We start from the raw sequence: 19,432 nt of genomic DNA on the forward strand, positions 1-19,432 counted from the left end.
TGCTCAATACTTGTTCAGTGTTTCCTTGCTGGTTTCGTAGTTCTTTAGATTGTAACCAATTTAAACCAGAGAAGATATTTTTATTACAATGATTTAAAAGGATATAAGGACCCAGGCAAGTCAGAGCCCTGTGGGGTCTGGCCAGGAGGCAGCAGTCCCTGGGCCAGTCAGAAACATGTGGCTCTGTTAGATATCTCCAGAACTGTCTCCCAGCCATCCACTGCTCATCCAAGATGGGACTTGGAATTCACATTTGGATAGAGAGGTGTAAGCTTGCACAAGTTAAGTGAAGGTAAGGAGCTTCACCTTCCCAGCTTTGTTTAAAAAATAAAGTCTGTAGTTATATTGCAGTCATTTATAATGTCAGGGGAAAAAAGTTAAATTAAGAAGTAACCTAATTCAGTGTTACTACTTTTAAAGAGTTTATTCTGTCAGTACCTGTCAAGAACTGATTTCAAGTTGAAGCTGAGGGAGGTGGCCTTCAAAAAAAAGCAGATATATCAGAAAAACAGTGTCATTCTAGAGTTATCCTGAAAGTTTGCAGGCCAGGAAGCAGTTTCAATAGCATGGCATCTGCTTGTTTAAATTTGTGGTTTATTTTGATATAACTAGTTTTATTAGAGTTTGAAAATGCAAAAGTTCTTTCTTCCCCTCCAGTTTTTGTTAACAGTTGGTTTGCAAAAGGCCTTGATCTGTATTTTTGGGAATATATGTTTTGCTAAAAGTGTTGTCCTTGTAAAATCTGCATCTGTTTTATGCTTAATATATTATTTTAATGAAGTTTTTGAGTTATTTCAGTGCGTGAACAACTCCATAGTAACACAGCAACAATAGTTGTTTTCCAAAATACTCAAATTTTGCAACTCTTCTCTGTTCCAGAGGCCGCTTGTTTATTATATCCACTAAAGCAGGTTCCCTTGGAATAAACCTGGTGGCTGCCAACAGAGTCATCATCTTTGATGCCTCTTGGAACCCATCCTATGACATCCAGAGTATTTTCAGGGTCTATCGTTTTGGACAGAACAAACCTGTGTTCGTGTACAGGTTTTTGGCTCAGGTGGGTTTCTGGCTGATATCTTTGTGATATTTCATCCTGCAATCGAATGTGAACTGTCTGTATGTGCACTTGTGTTGGAGTCTGGAGTGATCTGCACAAAGCAGTAGTTTTGCAGCCCTCATCTGTAGCAGTACTTGGCCACTGAAGCAGCTCTTGAAGGAAGGAATGGTAAAATAAATAACAACTGAAATTATTTCCTCTTCAGCCCACCTCACGTGACACTTTGTGTAATGCAGGTTCTGGAATTCTAGAAGTGATTTACACATCTAGACTCAGAATAGGGGCTCAGCTTTTTCAATTTGCACACTACTAAAAGTTCTGAGTTGAATAGACCCTCTGGAGGATGGTGGTTAAGGAATAGCCTTGCTCAGTACAGGTGCCTTCTACAGACCCTGCTCTGTGTGGCCCTGATGGTCCAACTGGAATGAAATCAGAGGGAGATAAAGAATTTTTTGTAAAAGGCATCAAGTCATGACTTGAAAACTTGTATCACTCCCTGCAAATATTAAAGATGTGTAATAATTCTGATGGACACTGAACTATGCTTTATTTAAGCGTAAGGCCATTTTTTCTGTTAGGAAGTATCTTGTGTAATGTTCTGGTCCTTCAGGTGTTACAGAGTAGCCTGAAGACCTTTCCCAGTAAAGCACTTAACCCTTGATCAAGACACTATTTCCATGCCAACTGTCTTTAACATGTTACTGTCAGAAATAGGTTTTCTCTTCAGGCTTCAACTTATTGTTGTAGTTTTCTCTGTGTACTTTTGAACTGTTGATATCCTTCCTAAATTAGGCTTTTCAGAACAGACTGTGCTGTTCTCATCCTTCTCAGTCATCATCTTTTTTTTCCAAAGAATAAGTAATTTTCCTTTTTTCATCAAAGATCTAATTTTTTTCCTACACAGCTGTGATGAATTAGACTTGACTGCTTCCCTTTCCCTCTCCCCCCCACCACAGTGATATGGTATCTGTTTTCCTTTTTGCAGGCTGCTCAAAGCAGCAAAATAAGGTACATGCTGTGAAAATTGCCATTTTTTGGTCATAATTCTACTTTGGGGAATTGCAGCAAAACTGGATCTCTTAAAAACACTATTGAAAGAATAATTTCCTTACTCCAGTCAACAGCTAGATGACATCTGTCCCATACACAGTTCTTACAACATTCGCTTCCAGCAGGTTTTTTCTTTTATTTCTTAACAAACAAAGGGATTTTGGGTTCTTTGTAGGAATTTGGTGGAGGAGGTGAGGGGAATGGAGCAGTGCTGTGTTGTGCTCTTGGCTCTGTTCTCTGTGTGTCCCTGTGCCCTGTCAGTGCAGTGTCTCACGGCAGGGCTGTGTTTGCAGGGCACGATGGAGGACAAGATCTACGACCGCCAGGTGACCAAGCAGTCGCTGTCCTTCCGCGTGGTGGACCAGCAGCAGGTGGAGCGTCACTTCACCATGAACGAGCTCACAGAGCTCTACACCTTCGAGCCAGACCTGCTGGACGACCCGAACTCGGAGAAGAAGAAGAAGAGAGACACCCCCATGTTGCCCAAAGTAGGTCAATGCCCAGTGCTGGGAATTCCGTGCTGTGACAGTGACTTGCAGCTGTGTAAGGATATGAAATATTTCATCTTGGGAGCAGAGTGTTGTTTTCACTGTAGAGCAGTGTTGTCCACTTTGGAGGGAGGTGAACAGCAGGTAACGCAACAAAATACATAATTAATATCATAGATGGTATAATGAGCTGCAGAAGGAGTTCCCTTCGGTGTGACAGTGTACGAGAAAGGTATTCAATTAAAAGATGAAACTTTTAAGTCAAAACAAACACAGATACATTTTTACACTGTTTGAGTGAATAGAAGTTTTACTGCGTGTAACTGGAGGCCAAAATTCAAATTAACATCTGAGTGGTTGCTTGTGATACCCAGCACAACCTCAGTTTGTGGTAACAAATCTCTGAGGTGACGCTGTACTTGGAGATCTGTTTTTTATCTGACTAGATAAGAGTCCAGTTAATCCATGCTCTCCTTTCCAACATGTTTTGGTTTTTAGTTCCTTGTTTACCTCTTCTTGAAGGGACTATTAATAGACATATGGTAGAGACAGGGGGAAAGTTGCACTAGTCAGGCAGGAGTGAGCTTTAGGGAAAAGAGTAACTGGTTCTGTTATTTTATTCTTTTTATCCAAGTCACTTTAACATTAGGCTACAGTTTTATACTTATATACTCTGTTTATGTGGTCTGCTAAAGATTAGTTCATCATTTAGCTGTTGTGCAGTTCTCTTTACTTCTTACAGGTGAACAGCTGGGGAACAGTAACATGTCAATGTGTCCTTTGTTAACTGGTTAAATTTCTGTGTTTTGGGCACTCCACAGTGTCTGGGTGGGGGGAGGGAGATTTTCCAGTTTGTAAATCTATTCATTTCCTAGGAAAAATGGTGTGTTTTCCATTCTCAACTATCTGTAGACCACTATAGTGCAATCAGTTCTGGTCAGGCATCACACTGGATTGTTAATTCTCTGCCCCAGCCCATGGATCACCTCAGTGTGGGTGCAGCTGCCAGGGGATGTGGGGAGTGGGAGCCCTGTGTCAGTCACTGTTCCCCAGGCACTGTGACCCCCTGGCACACACACTGTGCTGCCTCTGTCTGAGCTCTCTTTATTACAGTGTTTCTCACTGGAAGCACCACATTGGAGATAACTGAAAATTGCATTCTACTCTTTTACTGTGTTGTGCATTTTGATTTTGGCAAATTCTTTAGTTTTCCCCCTAAAGCAACTTCCTTTAGGTTGTAATTAATAGTATTTTATCTTTTATACGTTCTTAATTATTTCACACCATGTGCATTTATGCAAACTTATAGCTAATGTTTCACCATTTGCTGCTGTTGCTACTTATTTTTAAAAGCTTAGAAATAGGTTGAAAACCTGTGAAGCAGCTGAGTCTGTTTACCCAAAGCATTGATCAATCCAGTGCAATAATTATATTTTGAAGATTATTTGTTTCCTTTCACAAAAATAAATCAATTAATGGATGAGTATAATGTAAAAGAGAAAGTTTATAAACTCCAAACTTGCTTTATCATTCAGTTTTGCATATTAAGTTCCATCAGTGTAAGGCTTATGTAAGTCAAGTTGAATAGAAGCTTTTGACTGTTTTCTGGCTGTAAATAGAGTAAATCTGTGCACTGGAATAGTTTTGGGTTTTTTTCATGGTTTTAGCAAATAGTATTTCATCCTTTTGAAGATGTGCATCTGAGTACATGCTGTGTGCAGATTTCTAATCCCTTTTTATTTATTGGTTGAAAAGGCTATAAATCATCAAGTACATTCATCTTATTTTAGCCATTTCTGTATTTATTTCTAGAAAAAAGGACTTTGTGTTCCAAATAGCCTCAGAGAATATGGGAAGCTACTTGTTAATCCCCAAATATTCCTTCCCTTTCTCTGTCCCCCAGACTAGCCTTGGCAGTGAGGAAGAGCCGTGCTGGGTTCCCTCAGGTCCTCCAGAAGCTGCTGGTGGGAAGTAGGGAATTCCCAGTGTATGGACTGAGCTGGTTGGCTCATTTTTGGCAGCATCTGTGAAGCTCAGCTGACTGGGGTCTTGTATTTTCAGTTTATCCACAGTGAGGTTCTTGGTTTGCTCACAGAACAGCTGGTCCAGTAGTTGCAGTGACTCCTTCCTTGATTCCTGCAATCTGTTTAATTGAATTGTGGCTCAGGCCTTAGTTATAATATCACAGTTCAGTTTTGTTTTATTTCCTATTCTGTCTTTTTTGGTCGAGCCAGTTCTCTAAAACCCCACATAAACAATGAAAAGAAATATCAGCAGTAGGAAATATTGCAGTGGGTGTTATTCTCTAAGCTGTGCGAGGTTATTCACTCAGTTAAGTATTCTTCATTTCACTGTGATTTTAGCAAATATGCATGATCTATCTTAATAATTACAAATCTTAACTAGTTAATTTAACAGCTGAGAGTTTTTTTTAAGTCGATGTAAGTCTATTGAAATGAAAACATTTTATTGTAACATCAAGTAATCACACAGCATTTAGAGACAAAAATTCTCCTTAGGATCATGTTGCATGATGCTCTGATGCTTTGTCATGGTGGGCTCAGCACCCAAGCCCATCCCTGCAGCTCTTCCCTGGAAACAAAGGCCACTGGAGCTTCACCTGGATTGCTGTTCCATCGCTGAGCTGTCACAAAGCCTGAACTGTTCCTCTTTAATTACCAGCAGAGCAAAATAGCTATTTAGGCTAAAAGGAGCTTTAGTTCTGCCTCTGACAGGTTTTGTCTGTAATTGTCTCCTTTTGTCTCCGGGCCTTTTTTACCTCTTCAAAGCCCAGTGTGCTGGGCAGTGCTGTGGCTGTGGAACTGCTGCTGGGCAGGCAGGCAGGGAAAGGGACACTTGCAGTGCTTTTACATGTTTTTAGTGTGCAGGGGGAGACACAGCCAGGCACTGAGAGAGCAGATTCCTCAGAATGTGGGTACAAAGAGCTTTGTTCCATGTTTTCTGTAGGGAATTTGGAATAGGAGTTAGGGGAAATGTTTTCCATCTTTTCTCCAACCATCTATGCAAGAACGTGGAAAAAGCTGGAGGGACAATAGGTTTTCTTCTCTGAGACCTTCTTAACTCCAGTGATACCCCACAGTAGGAAGGTTCTTTACAAATCCCTTAGCCAGGGTTCATGTGTGTCGAGGAGTTATTCAGAGCTGAGTGCTGGGGATTTTCTTGTAAATCCTAGTTTTAACACATTTTTCAAGTTCTTTGATGTAAGAAAAAACAGATTTTTAATTCTTTTGCTTTTAATGGGTTAAGAGAATTCATTCTGTATCGTTTTAAAAGTCAGAAGTAAAAAGCCAGTGAACGAAAAAGCAAATAGTGCTTGATTTTAAAATATATACTTGAGAACTTTGGCTTTGCAATAATCCAAATTTCAGCCCAAGACCATAGAATCATAGAATCGATTGGGTTGGAAAAGACCTCCGAGATCATCGAGTCCAACCCTTGGTCCAAATCCAGTCCATTTACTAGATCATGGCACTCAGTGCCACGTCCAATCTGCGTTTAAAAATCTCCAGGGATGGTGAATCCACCACCTCTCTGGGCAGCCCATTCCAATGCCTGATTACTCTCTCTGTAAAGAATTTTCTCCTGATATCCAACTTAAATTTCCCCTGACGGAGCTTAAGCCCGTGCCCCCTTGTCCTATTGCTGAGTGCCTGAGAGAAGAGACCAACCCCCACCTGGCCAGAACTTCCCTTCAGGTAGTTATAGACAGTGATGAGGTCACCTCTGAGCCTCCTCTTCTCCAGGCTAAACAACCCCAGCTCCCTCAGCCTCTCCCCATAGGACTTATGCTCCAGTCCCTTCACCAGCCTCGTTGCTCTTCTCTGGACCCGCTCCAGCCCCTCAATATCCTTCCTGAACTGAGGGGCCCAGAGCTGAACACAATACTCAAGGTGTGGCCTCACCAACGCAGAGTACAGGGGAAGGATCACTTCCCTGCTCCTGCTGGCCACGCTATTTTTGATACAGGACAAGATCCCATTGGCCTTCTTGGCCACCTGGGCACACTGTTGGCTCATGTTGAGCTTCCTGTCAATTAGTACCCCCAGGTCCCTTTCTGCCTGGCTGCTCTCCAGCCGCTCTGTGCCCAGCCTGTAGCGCTGCAGGGGTTGTTGTGGCCAAAGTGCAGGACCCGGCACTTGGCTTTATTGAACTTCATCCCATTGGAATCAGCCCATCTCTCAAGTCTATCCAGATCCCTCTGCAGAGCCCTCCTGCCTTCCAGCAGGTCGACACTCCCTCCCAATTTGGTGTCATCAGCAAATTTGCTGATGATGGACTCAATCCCCTCATCTAAATCATCAATAAAGATGTTAAACAGGACTGGACCCAACACAGACCCCTGGGGACACCACTACTGACTGGCTGCCAGCTGGATGCAGCTCCATTCACCAGCACTCTCTGGGCCCGACCCTCCAGCCAGCTCCTAATCCAGGAGAGGATGCACCAGTTTTCTTCCACAGTGTTGTTAAGGAGGGAAGACGTTGAATGCTTCCATTTTATATAAGGAATCACATGACAAATGTGCAGTATGTGGAAGTCTATCCAAGTTTCAGGTGAAGTTTTAACTGTAGCAGCAACTTTCTGCCTTTTGTGGTCTGGACAAGACCTCCAGGGGGACGAGGAGCTCGGGGGAAAATGCCTGTTGTCCTTCAACCCCAACTCCAGAGGGCCATTGCTCTGCCCTTACCCCTCTGTAACAGCTCCTGTGTCTTCAAATATACAAATACTTGGGGTTAACAGAATATTTGTATTATGAATGTTGTTCACATTAATTATTAGGTTAGTCTTAACTTCCACTGCTTGATTTCATTCATCTCCTGTCTCTGCACAGCTGGAAAGGACTGATTTGGAATTTCAGTCCAAAAAAGGTGTACTAGGTATCTTAAGACCGAGTAGTCTCTTGGTCAAATATGCTGTATTTAGGTATGGAAATAATTATAGTATAATTTACAGAAATAATTAAGCATAGGCCATGAGCTTTATAATGTAGTGACTCCTTATCTAACCCACAGTAAAAACAGCTTGAAAAAACAGGTTTTGTTGTTAATTTTGTAGAGTAGCAGCAATTCAAAAGGAGAGGATGGGGTAAAGTGAGAAAATTCTGTTGAGTGTATTATGGCTGTGCTATGTTTTGCTTTGCTCTGAATTTAACAGTGGATCCAGAGCCTTTTCTTAAACCAGTGAGATTTATGACTGAGCTGCTGGCTTGGGGTTTTTGTCAAGTAGGTTCTCCCAGGCTCGGAACACTCTGCTCTGGGGGCTTTGTGTGCTGGGCTGACTGGGGCTGACACAAATCCCCAGGGATCAGGGTGTGATCCTGGCATTTACCTGGGCCAGTGGGACACGTATTTCAGAGCAGTGGAGATGGGGGGGTGGACAGAGACAATACTGGGGGCCCCTCTGTGTCCTTGGGAGCTGGAACTGTTGCACCCTCTGCCCTGGGCTTATTCCTCCCCACACGAGCCTCTTCAGTGGATTAGAGTCACTCACATTTATATTTATGTGAAATGAAAACTTGGCTCAGTTGAGGTCATGTAATACAGATTGGAAAAGCAGATTAAAATCATAGTTGGGATTCAGTTGGATATAGCATATCATTATTTTATACTACCTCAGGACATAGCCAGAGCATGTGTTTGACTGTAGTTCCATACGAGGGGACAACTTTATGAATTTTGATCTCAGAATCGGAAGAACTTGCTGCTTATTTTTTTATATTTTACCTCGGTATTAAATGTTCAATTGGTTGAGAAAAACTTTTTTATGAATTACAACATAACTCACATTCCTTCATGGAAGATTTCCTTACTAATACATTTCTCTCTCCATAGCATTTAATTTCTATCAGGATTTATAAAAGACAACCCTTTTTTTTTTTAAATTCAAAAACTTTTTAAAGTCTCTCTTAATTTTTTCCTTCATCTTAAAACTTTTAAACCAACTGATAATCATTATCAACAAACTAAATAAATTAAAAGAAATAATTATTCTGATGATTTTTCATATGTAAGGTGGATTTATTATTTTTTCATAGTAAAATTAACCCAAAAGGTAGTTTAGTCCATATCCCAGTTTTCAAGCTCCATCATTAAAGTTAATGCAAAATAAAGTTTAGACAAAGAAAAGCAAACACACAGTTGGATGTAATTTAAAGCACATTTTGAAGCCTGTGCTGGCTAAGTGGGGCTGGATTATGTTGCAGTGTAGTGTGTTCCCATGGCAGTTCATGCACGTCCAGGAGCCTCCACACTGGGATTCAGCTCTGCTGAGAGCACGGGAGCCGTGTCCTCTTGTCTGGGGGTCTTGGCTTCTTCCCCCACTGCCCTGGGGTGTTTTCATCAGCCCTGTTATGGCACCCCTTGTCTCTCTCTGCCTTCTCTCTCAGCACCCCAGAATCCCATCGTTTGTTCCTTGTGCCCATTAGTTGTGCAGGTACCACGTGGAATATTTTGTTGAGGAGCTGGCAATGAAAACAGTGATTCAAATTCAGGGAGACCAGATAGTACAAGGATGAAACAAGGACCAGCTTTTACGTAACTGGTTAACATAACTAAGTTTTAAAACACACGGAAACAAACATCTTTCTGTAGCTGCTGTGACAGAACCTCTGGTCAGGACTTCCACACACAGTTACCAGAGGGGTTGCAAAAATCAGTTTGTTTGTGGGCACAGGCCATTCTTTCCAGTCATTGTTCCATGGAGATTTTGAAGTGTCAGGGTAGGATTGGTTGGATTCCTGCTTGTACAAAGGGCTGGCAGAATGAGGTCATGATGTGAAGGGGGACTGTAGGTACTCATATGACTCATATGCTCACTGTAATGCCTTTCAGGAGTGGTCCAGCAGTTCAGTGATGTTTTTATATAAGGAATTTTAGACTGAATGCTGAGGCATATTGAAGCTCATCAGTGATAAAAGTGCATGTAAAAAACCCACGTTGAATAATGATTTCCAAAAGGGAACTCCTGTGGTGCAGCAGGAGCAGTTTTTCATAGTCCTGCAGAGCATGTTTTTCTTCATCCTTTGCAGCATTACCTTTATTCAGGCAGAGAGTCATCATCTTTGAAAAACTGGAGATGTTGCCTCAGTGAGAATGAGGATTGCAAACCCATTACTGTCTGCCTTGAAATGCCAGCTTTCCGTGTCTGATTTTATATCACTTCTTAGCTGAGGTATTCATCTGTCATAATGTGGCATCTGCAGTCCAGACAAGGGCAGTGGCAACTTAATATTTTAGTTGGCAGCCAGTTTGGTTTTGCTTTATCTAGGAAATATTCAACATGCTGGTGACTCTGCATGTTTCAAAAAAACATTAATAGGACTTACATAATTTGTAGTATTAGAAATCTTAGACTGAATGCTAAGCTATACTGGAGATTTTATATATATATGTGTGTGTGTGTTTTGTGTGTGTGTGTGTGTATAGGCACATACACACAGAACCTGGGCTAGTGGAAGGTGTCCCTGCCCATGACAGGGGATTGGAATTACATGGTCTTTAAGGTCCCTTCCAACCCAAACCATTATGTGATTTATATGTTTTATATATAAAAACAATTAAGCATTAGAGATATTGTGGAATACGAAGGTCTAAATTGCAACCTGCTGATCTAATCTGGTTCATAGCAGTGCTTTGACCTTTCTTAGTCCAGAAGGGTGGGGAACTATTTATGTCAACATGTATCTGAACAGTTTTAAGAGACCAGCCTTTTCTTTTGAATGCTGATAGACAGTTGATAGTCCCAAAGTATTGCTCAGTGTTTTAAAGCCTGCAGAGATGCTCTTTATGTATAATAAATGCAGATTATTGATTGTGCTCTTAGGTGTCCAGCCCAAGTGAAGGAAAAATCATTGAGCACGTTCCATTCCTTTTAGGTTCTTAAAGTGCATTTAGTGTTGTGGAATCTGAGTGCATTCCCTTGGTTCATGAAGTGATCTCTGTCATCTCTGCAACAAATTGTTAATCCATCCCCTGTCTTCTGAGGAAAATTGTACTTTTAAATTATTTTTGAGTTTGTTGTACTGTGCAGTGCTCTGAGCTGCTGTGTGTGACAGGGAGGAAATACAGCAGAGCTGCTGAGTGACTCTTCATTTTATCTCCTCCTGTGAACAGGACACAATCCTGGCGGAGTTGCTTCAGATCAACAAAGAGTATATAGTTGGATATCACGAACATGATTCACTCCTGGACCATAAGGAGGAAGAGGAACTCACTGAGGAAGAAAGGAAGGCAGCCTGGGCAGAATATGAAGCAGAGAAGAAGGTAAAGCTGTCTAATCAGGTTTATGTCTCTGAAAATAACCTTTCCAAGCTTAGAGTATCAGTTACCTTTTCAGTTTGTCTTGGGGGAATAAAGTTTTCTTAAAGACCAAAAAATGAATATAAAAAGCAAACTTTGAGATACAAAAAAGAAGATAATGTGTCTTTTTGCTCTCTTGATGCTGGTCCTTTCTGTGTGTTTTCTTAATAACTTTAAATTAAAGTAACATTTGCACACATATATTTTTTCTATTTTATAATAAAACTCAAATGGTGTCCTGTGTAATACCTCTTTTACCATTTGAGGGCATCCCTGCAAGGAGGTCTGTGTAGTATCCACACTCTAATAACATCTAGAACAATATTTAACAATGACCATAATACGACAGAAATCAGCAAAATTCCAGTAGGGTACAACATTAGATCTGGAATTCCTCTTGTGGTTGGGGTCCCCCCAGTGATGTTCTCCATCTCTCATCCCTCTTTCCAGGGCATGGTGGGTTGGGTTGGGGTTCTGTGTCCGTTGTTCTGGGTGTGTTCCAGCAGTTGGCACTGGTTTGTCTCTCTGTGGTTGTTGTAGAAGGCCATGAGTTACCAGTTATTAAACTATAAGTGCATTCCGTGTTTTCAAGGGCATCACTATGCGTTTCAACATGCCAACTGGGACCAATATGATTCCCACAAATTTCAACTCTCAAACATATATTCCCTACAATTTGGGTGCTCTGTCAGCAATGAGTAACCAACAGCTGGAGGTAAGTAGCACAACGTGTCTGTGTTGCTGTGGGCGTGCAGGGGTTTTCAGTCACAAATTAGGGCTAATATCTCCACCTTTATGTAATTGTATCCTATTTTTAATTTTTGTGTGTATGTGTGGAGCTGTATTGAAGTCTAACTTGCATATAAACCTGGGGACTATGGCAGGATTCTTTGCAGACAATAATTAACACATTTGAAACTGTAACATCATCAAGTCTGTATCATAGGCAGTTCCCCTGGGGAAGAGTGTGGCACTCCTGTGCTGCTCTGAAAACATGTGGGTACAAAAAGAGGTTTTTATGAATCCTATCTACAAATTGCCCGATTTATCCTTGCTGTGCAGCTGCTCTGTGCTGGAGGTCAGTCCTGTGGAAGCTTAGACTCATTGACTTGTGCAAATTGAAAGAAAAAAGTAATTGAAGTCTAGGTATGTAAGGAAAAAGATGAACAACTTGTAAAATGTTGGCAGAGAAATGTTATTCATATCTGTGCATTATAGTTGAATTTCTGGTGTTTTTTCAGGACCTTATTAATCAAGGAAGAGAGAAGGTTGTGGAAGCAACCAACAGTGTAGCTGCAGCAAGAATTCAGCCCCTTGAAGACATCATTTCAACCATAGTGAGTGGAATAGATAATCCTTTAGATCAGGAGTGGAAAACGTTAAATATTATCAGACAAAGATGTTGGTACTGCGTGTGGTCATTCAGCTAATTAATTGCACTGTTAATGAATATTATTTCCAGTTTGTATTGACCTTTATCCTTGCAGCTTGCAGTAACCCTTAGTGGTGTCTGGATGACAGAGAGCCTTAGAGGACTAATAGTTTAGATCCATCCTGAGAACGCTCTTTTTCTATAAATAACAATTATGGGCAAGTATTTATTTTATCTTGGGGACTGCCACATTTCTCACTTGCTCCCAGTAATTAGCAGTTAGAACTAAGTATTCATAGTTCTGATTCTGGTGAAGTACAATTTTGCATTGACTGGGAGCTGGGCTTGTTTGACTCTTGATGCAACTCTGAACATGATGCAAGACTTCAGTCACCATCAGGCTTTTGTTAAAACGACCAGTGCCAGGAAGGTTTTTTTGCCTTTCAGTGGAAAGAAAACGTAACCCTGACAGAGAGCCAAGTGCAGGCCCTGGCACTGAACAGACAGGCGAGCCAGGAGCTGGATGTGAAGCGCCGAGAAGCCATTTACAACGACGTCCTCGGGAAACAGCAGATGGTAAAATGTGTTCCATTTGTGTATCCCCTGTCCACATTTGAGCTGGGATGTTGTGTGTGCTCATTCACCAAGTGCAAGTGCATGTTTAGGTACAGGAGCATCACTCACAGCAGGTGTTGCAGTGGGTCAGGGGTGTGCTGGGGTGCATTGCTCTGCCTCAGCGAGGGAGACTCCGTGTCCATAAAAAAAAATACTCGCCAGGTTTTTGAGTTGAAGTTGGTTTGCTGGAAGGTCATGAGGTTTAAAGAGAAATCTGATTCCCAGAGCTCAGACAGCCACTTACAAAATACATCTTAGAAAGTGTTGGTAATGTTGTTTTAGCTTAAAATTACTTTGCAAAATCTGAAAGTGGCCCAGATGATGTCAGTGGGAAGAGTTTTCTCTCAGGCAAACACTGACAGTCCACATGTGGGACTTTCAAAGGGAAGATAAATGGTACCTGACAAATGATGTTGTAACTTATACCTGGGAATAATTTCACAGTGTAGTGCATGTTGCCATGGCAACTCACCTAAATGCTGCCTGCAATACAATAGCCAAGTCATGGGAGAACTGAGCCCTAAATGGTGTTACTAAATGGTTTCTCCAGTAATGGGCTTGTGAATGCCATCACATTAGGGATGGTGATAACAATGGGGCTTTTTCCCCCAGCCATGCTGTCCCTAACAAATTGATTTTTAACTCTGAACCTGATACTTGGAGCACTGAGAGGGTCGTGCACTTACCCAGCTCTGCTTTCCCTTCACAGTTAATCGGTTGTGTCCAGAGGATCCTGATGAACAGGCGGCTCCAGCACCAGTACAACCAGCAGCAGCAGCAGCAGATGTCTTACCAGCAAGCAGCCATGGGCCACCTCATGATGCCAAAGCCTCCAAATTTAATCATGAATCCTTCCAGCTTCCAAGGGATAGATGTGAGAGGAATGTATCAGTCAATGTCTGGTGGGATGCAGCCACCACCCTTACAACGAGCACCACCCCCAATGAGAGGCAAAAATCCAGGGCCTTCCCAAGGGAAATCAATGTGATTTTGCACTAAAAGCCTAAAGGATTGTTAAAATCAGAGAAAGAACTTTTATTTTTTTAGGAATCAATGGCCTAACAGAACTCAACTGTAAAAAAAAAAAAAATTAAAAAGAATTGTTTGGTTGCTCCCCTTAAATGCCATGTTCCATATTAGTGTTTCAGCTTTGTTTAAATTGGACATGATGTTTTCCCTGTTGTCAGTGATGTTGCCTAGAATCTTCTTACATATGTTGAGTACAGGAGATAACAAGTTGTTTTCAGTGAAAACAAGTCCTCCCGTTACAGTAGCATCTCCACAGGTTTCCTGTCTAAACTCCTACGATTGCTTTTCATGGCTGCAAAGCTTTGGGAAGCTTAGGAAGGACTGCAGGTCTGTATGTTCAGTCTGACGTATGTGAATTGTAAACAGCTGAGTTCTTGATTAGAGTTGATTCCTCAAATTATGGAATACTTTTCTGCTTACCCCTTTCTTTCTATTAGTGGGAATGTTACATCAGAAATAGTCCAGTTTCCTTCTGACTGAGGTCTGGGCTTGTGTGGATCGTCTGTGCTGAATGAAACAGGAACTGAAAATACTCTCTGAAACAGAACTGAGTGCAATATTCGTAAATACTACTGCTCTGAACCTTCTGAGTCACAGAGACACTGTGCATCCAGCCTTAACCATGGCTGGGGAAGGGCTGGCCTTCCCTGGTCTTCTGCCATTTCTTATTTTCAGTTCCATGTGATGGAATAGCAGCTGATGATCTCAGAGTGGGAGATGTTTTTCCTTCACACACTAATTTCCTTGATGCAGAGTCCCACCCAAAGCACATTTCTGGTGACTCCTTGGTGCTGGTGCTACTGTCTCTCCCCATTGCCGGCAATGGGAGACGGGCCAACGACCTTCAATTCCTGGTGTTGGGGGTTAAAATAGTGATGGTGGCCAGGGTCAAACCCTGTCAGAGAAACACCTTTATTGTGGCAGAACCATTGCCCATTGCAAATCAATAGAGAAAGTGCTGTAGCAACTTCCAGAGCTGCCAGAACCGTGAAATGATTTTATTAATAGAGTTTTGCTTATGCACTCCTCCCCATCCCTTCACTGTGTGAAAACACAAGTTTGGACACAAGGAGCTTGGGGTTTTTTGTTCTCTTTTGGGTGGGGGGGTGTTAATGTAGGCCAGAGGTAAATTTCTGGTTTCTTCTATATCATTAACACTCTCTTTACCCACACTTGTTGTGCTTGTGAAAATCTCATTAAATACAAGTAGAGCTTTTCTTTGACTAGAGTTTGGTTGATTCTTAATCCCCCCCAAAACAAAAGTTTATAATCTGGGGGTAGAAGTCAGTGGCAGGAACGTTGGAGCGATGGTGTGTGGATGACAGAGGACTCTGGAGACGTTGGCTCCAGGTGGTGCTGGACTCTTCTGACTTGCTGCCGTGAACTAAACTTGTTTTGGTTTCTGGAAAGTTTCTTGCAGGAGTTTGAGTTCTTGCCCTGAATGGACAAGTGGGTTTTGCATCTCAATACGCAGATCTTACCCCATGTTTCTGTTTGTGGTTGACACTTGGTGTGTGAGGTGGACAGAGGTTGGTTGGTCTGGTGCAAACCCAGCTGACAAGTTGCTGTCTTGGACTCTTTGATTACAAGATAATACAAAAGCCCCTCAGTGTGTTCTAGTGCTTTGCCAGCTCTACAATTAACTCTGATTTGGGGGGAGGGAGAAAAAAGAGACGTGTCCGCACTAGAAGAAACAAACTGTGAGACTTTGAGACAAACATTGGAAGGCAAATGAACTCTGGGCAACTCTCACCGATATTCCTACGTGAATAAGAGAAGTACTTTCTACCAAACCTGGGACTGTTGAATGGAGTTTTACAGTAACTCAAAGACTTAAATGTGGAAGTTTTAGGCAACATTGAAAGGCACATTTTATTTCATTCTGGACAAACCCATGGATAACAGAAGACTAATGCATAAGAAGGAATCCGAGATAAGCATTGGAATTAAACCTGGACCACTTTGCGTACGTGTTTCTCACTCGACATTTTAGCTGCATAACAATGTGCTTTGAGTATAACATCAGGCTTTAACCAGTACTTAAAGACAGAACATACATCAGTAAGATAATAAAAGGCTCATTTTTATATTTGTTTTAGATGTTTTAACTAGATAAAATGGCTTAAGATGATGAATAAAAATGTTGCTTGTAATACAGTTTTGCCTGCTAAATTATCCACATTTTGTAACCTGTTTATTCCTTTGGATGTAAAGCGTTTTTGCTTAGTATTGTGATATTGTATATGTTTTGTCCCAGTTGTATAGTAATGTTTCAGTCCATCAACCAGCTTTGGCTGCTGAAATCATACAGCTGTGAAGACTTGCCTTTGTTTCTATTAGATGGCTTTTCAGTTCTGTATTAAATATCTTAAGTACTATAGAAAAGGTGTCCCCTCTTCCTATAAGGCTGTTTTGTAATATATATAAGGACTGGAAATGTGTTTTTAAAGAGAAGAAGCATTCAAGTATGACAATATACTATCTGTGTTTTCACCATTCAAAGTGCTGTTTTAGTAGTTGAAACTTAAACTATTTAATATCTCATTTAATAAAGTGACCAAAATACACGAACGTGCCTTGTTCTACATTCACAACCCAGCGTTAACTCCGAGGGATTCAGCCTGAGGATGTATCTTTGGACAACTGTGCTGTGAGTTTAAACTCTACAGCAACAGAGGTAGCCATTGATTTCATTCAGGGAAAATAGTTGTGGTACAGATTTTCAAATTATATTAATTAACAGCAGCTTCTGCCAGTCTGTGAAGAAGAGAGTTATCACCCAGCAGTGAGATGGTCAAGGGAGGTGAAGTTCTACTTAGTCAAATCAGAACAACCTACTGCCATATTTTAGCCTCATAATTGTACTTCTCCCTGCCTTAGTTATTAAATCCCACCTGTTAGGAAAAAAACCTCTTTCCTACGCAAAAAAATTGTGTGATGATTGTGTTTTAAATCTGCCCTACCCTTGTTCCCTGTGCTGGGGGGTTTTCTGTGGCTCCTGACAGTGCTGCTTGGGGTGCAGCTGGTGTGGGAGGAAGCTGAGGAAGGGCCATGGAAGATCATCAGGTTGTGCTCTGAGGGGCACTGTGGGCACTGCACTGTGGGCAGTGTGTTCTTAAATATCCCTGTGCCTTTCAGCCTGGCTCCACACTCTGACAGAGGGCAGTGGGATGGTGGCTGTCCCTGTCCTGGGTAAGTCCCCTGTGCAGAGCAGGTGCTGAGTTGCTCCCACGCTGATGGGCTCCGTGTTGATGTGTCACATCCTCAGTGCCCACCCTGAGTGGTTTCTGGTTTTACCTTGAAAGCAGAACCACTGCACAGAGAAAATAAAACTGAATTCATCAGTTCAAGCAAAAAATAATTTTGAAGTTGGATAAATTTTTAATCTTTATGGAAAGCCAAATGTCCTAAACATTCCCAGCTGAGGGGTGTGGAAGAATGGTGGTGTTGCAGCACCAGCCATGTAATCACACGGCACCTGCTGAGGTGGTGAATAACCCCCTGTGTGCCCTCTGTGCTATAGAATCTACTCTGCAGATGTGGCACCAGCAGGATTCAATCCAAACCTGTCCTGGGAAGAGCTGTGCTGCTGGGAAGGGTCTGGAGAAGCTCCTGCTCCGTGTGCAGGTGGGATGGGCGACTCATCCTGTGTGTCACCCCGTGTCACTGCTGTGCCTGCAGCCACCACGCAGCAAACGGGGAAAAGCTGGGATTCATCCAGTCACAGCTCCTGTTCCTGCTTTCCCCAGGGGGGAGGTGGCTTGGGGGTGATTGGAAGAGGGTACTGGGAAAGGGCTGTGGCCTGACATGGGGATGCTGCCCTGGAGAAGGACAGGGCTCAGGGAAGGTGGGCACAGGGAGAGCTGGAGTCACCCTTCAGCTTCTGCACTCAGCCACTTCCAGGGTCTGATCTCAAACGCTGCCCTGGCTTTGTGTTAATGATTGGTGTGCACGAAAACCACCTGAGATGGAGTGTGAGACAGTAACTGATACCTGGGGCACTGCTCAAAGCCTGATCCAGGGACAGCAGCTACTTCTGTAATTCAGTTGCACAAAGTGTGTTCTGGGGGTTCTGGCTGGTGCCCATGAGCAGCAGTGCAGGTGGATGATCTGCCCCTCCTGGTCACGGGCATTGTGGGGCCAAACACCTCCTGGTACTGTGAGGGAAGAGCCTGAGACTCCTTCGTGGATTTGGTTTTGCAGGGCTCCTGCTCAAACCCAGCACGGCCACGAGGTGACACCTGTGGTGTTTTCCATGATGAGAATTTAACAGCTCTGAAGCCATTACTTGCTTTGGGGAAAAAATAATAAATAAATAACCAGTGCTGTCACAGAGGCTATGGATGTCTTTCTCTCCCCATCAACAGGAATTTCAGCCCTTCTCCTTCAGGAATGCTCCATCCCCAAGTGCCCTCTCAGGAACATCTCAGCTGCAGCACATGTCTCTGGATGCACAGCCAGGTGGGACAGCACCAGAAGGGCTCCTTCCCTACCTTCCAGCACCAAGTTTCTGGATTCCCTCTGCAGTTTTGGGGTCTCCCTTGCTCATTCCAGAGGAGGTAGGTCTTTGAGGCCTCCTCTCCTTAGAAAGGAGCCCCAAGCCACACGTTCCACCCAGGAGAGCTCCCTGTGGGCAGTGGGGTCTCTCCTGGGATGTACCTGAGGACATGTGTATGTTGCCACTTGTGGGTGTGTGTCCTCAATCCATCCCTGTGCCAAAGCCGGGCAGATGGGCACTGTTGCTGTGCTTGGCTCCACGTTGGCCTCAGGCAGGAGGTTCCCCTGTTCCTGTGCCCTCCACAGCGAGACTCCAGCACTTCCCCACCTCTTTGCACCAACCTCCCTCCTGCTCTGCACAGTTGTCCCAGGATAATGTTTCCTGTACAACATGCCCACCCCTCTCGGGTGGAAGGAGAAGGGTTGCAAGTGGTGTCTTTTGTCCTGTTTGCTGTGGTGTTTCCAGACCTGCAGCCTTTTGTGTGTAGAACAGCACTGGGGGTGGGGGCACCGTGGGGTTTCTGGGGACCTGCACTAGCCTTTGCCTTCCCTTTGGGAGAAGTTTTCCAGCTGGCTGTTGTGAGCTGGAATCATATGGAAACCACACAAACAGAGATCCCAAACAAACACTGGCATTTCCTTTTGCTAATTCAGGAGCAGAGGCCCCTTGGCCAAGGCTCCGTGTGCTGCTCTGGTGCAGGATCCATCTGCCAGCCCTGGGACACTCCGAGCCGAAGGACAGTTGGTGTCTCCAGGTGGGGTAACAGCTGGATGGGAGAACAGCCCGTTCCTCTGCAGGGATGGGATGGGCCAGAGAGGGGAGTGTGTCCACATGAACCCCCTGCCCACCACTGGCTGCTCCCACACCACTCAAAATGCCCCCGGAGTCTGTGGTTGTTCTCTCTGCTGCCGTTCAGCTCCCAGGTCTGACAGGTCACTCACATCTTTGTTTGGTTGGACCAGGACCAAACCCAGCAGATTCCTGTGAAAGAACCATCTGGGTGGG

The 19,432-nt window shown here is 43.2% G+C and overlaps 1 protein-coding gene across 3 annotated transcripts in view; it reads left to right on the plus strand.

The window, feature by feature from the left end:
• Positions 1 to 16,500, plus strand: part of ATRX (ATRX, chromatin remodeler) — a 78,661-nt gene extending 62,161 nt beyond the window's left edge. For 2 of the 3 annotated variants that reach the window (XM_027662456.1, XM_027662457.1), the window contains 7 exons: positions 880 to 1,057; positions 2,401 to 2,595; positions 10,728 to 10,877; positions 11,506 to 11,628; positions 12,155 to 12,250; positions 12,733 to 12,861; positions 13,610 to 13,990. In XM_027662456.1, coding sequence (XP_027518257.1) covers positions 880 to 1,057; positions 2,401 to 2,595; positions 10,728 to 10,877; positions 11,506 to 11,628; positions 12,155 to 12,250; positions 12,733 to 12,861; positions 13,610 to 13,888 — 1,150 coding nt within the window. In that variant the 3' untranslated portion in view covers positions 13,889 to 13,990. Of the gene's footprint in view, positions 1 to 879; positions 1,058 to 2,400; positions 2,596 to 10,727; positions 10,878 to 11,505; positions 11,629 to 12,154; positions 12,251 to 12,732; positions 12,862 to 13,609 lie in introns of all 3 variants that reach the window. The other variant, XM_027662455.1, reaches the window with a different exon arrangement.
• The last annotated feature ends 2,932 nt before the right edge of the window (positions 16,501 to 19,432 follow it).

This window comes from Corapipo altera, unplaced genomic scaffold, assembly GCF_003945725.1.
Source record: "Corapipo altera isolate COAL_440 unplaced genomic scaffold, ASM394572v1 326, whole genome shotgun sequence".
NCBI classification, from domain to species: domain Eukaryota; kingdom Metazoa; phylum Chordata; class Aves; order Passeriformes; family Pipridae; genus Corapipo; species Corapipo altera.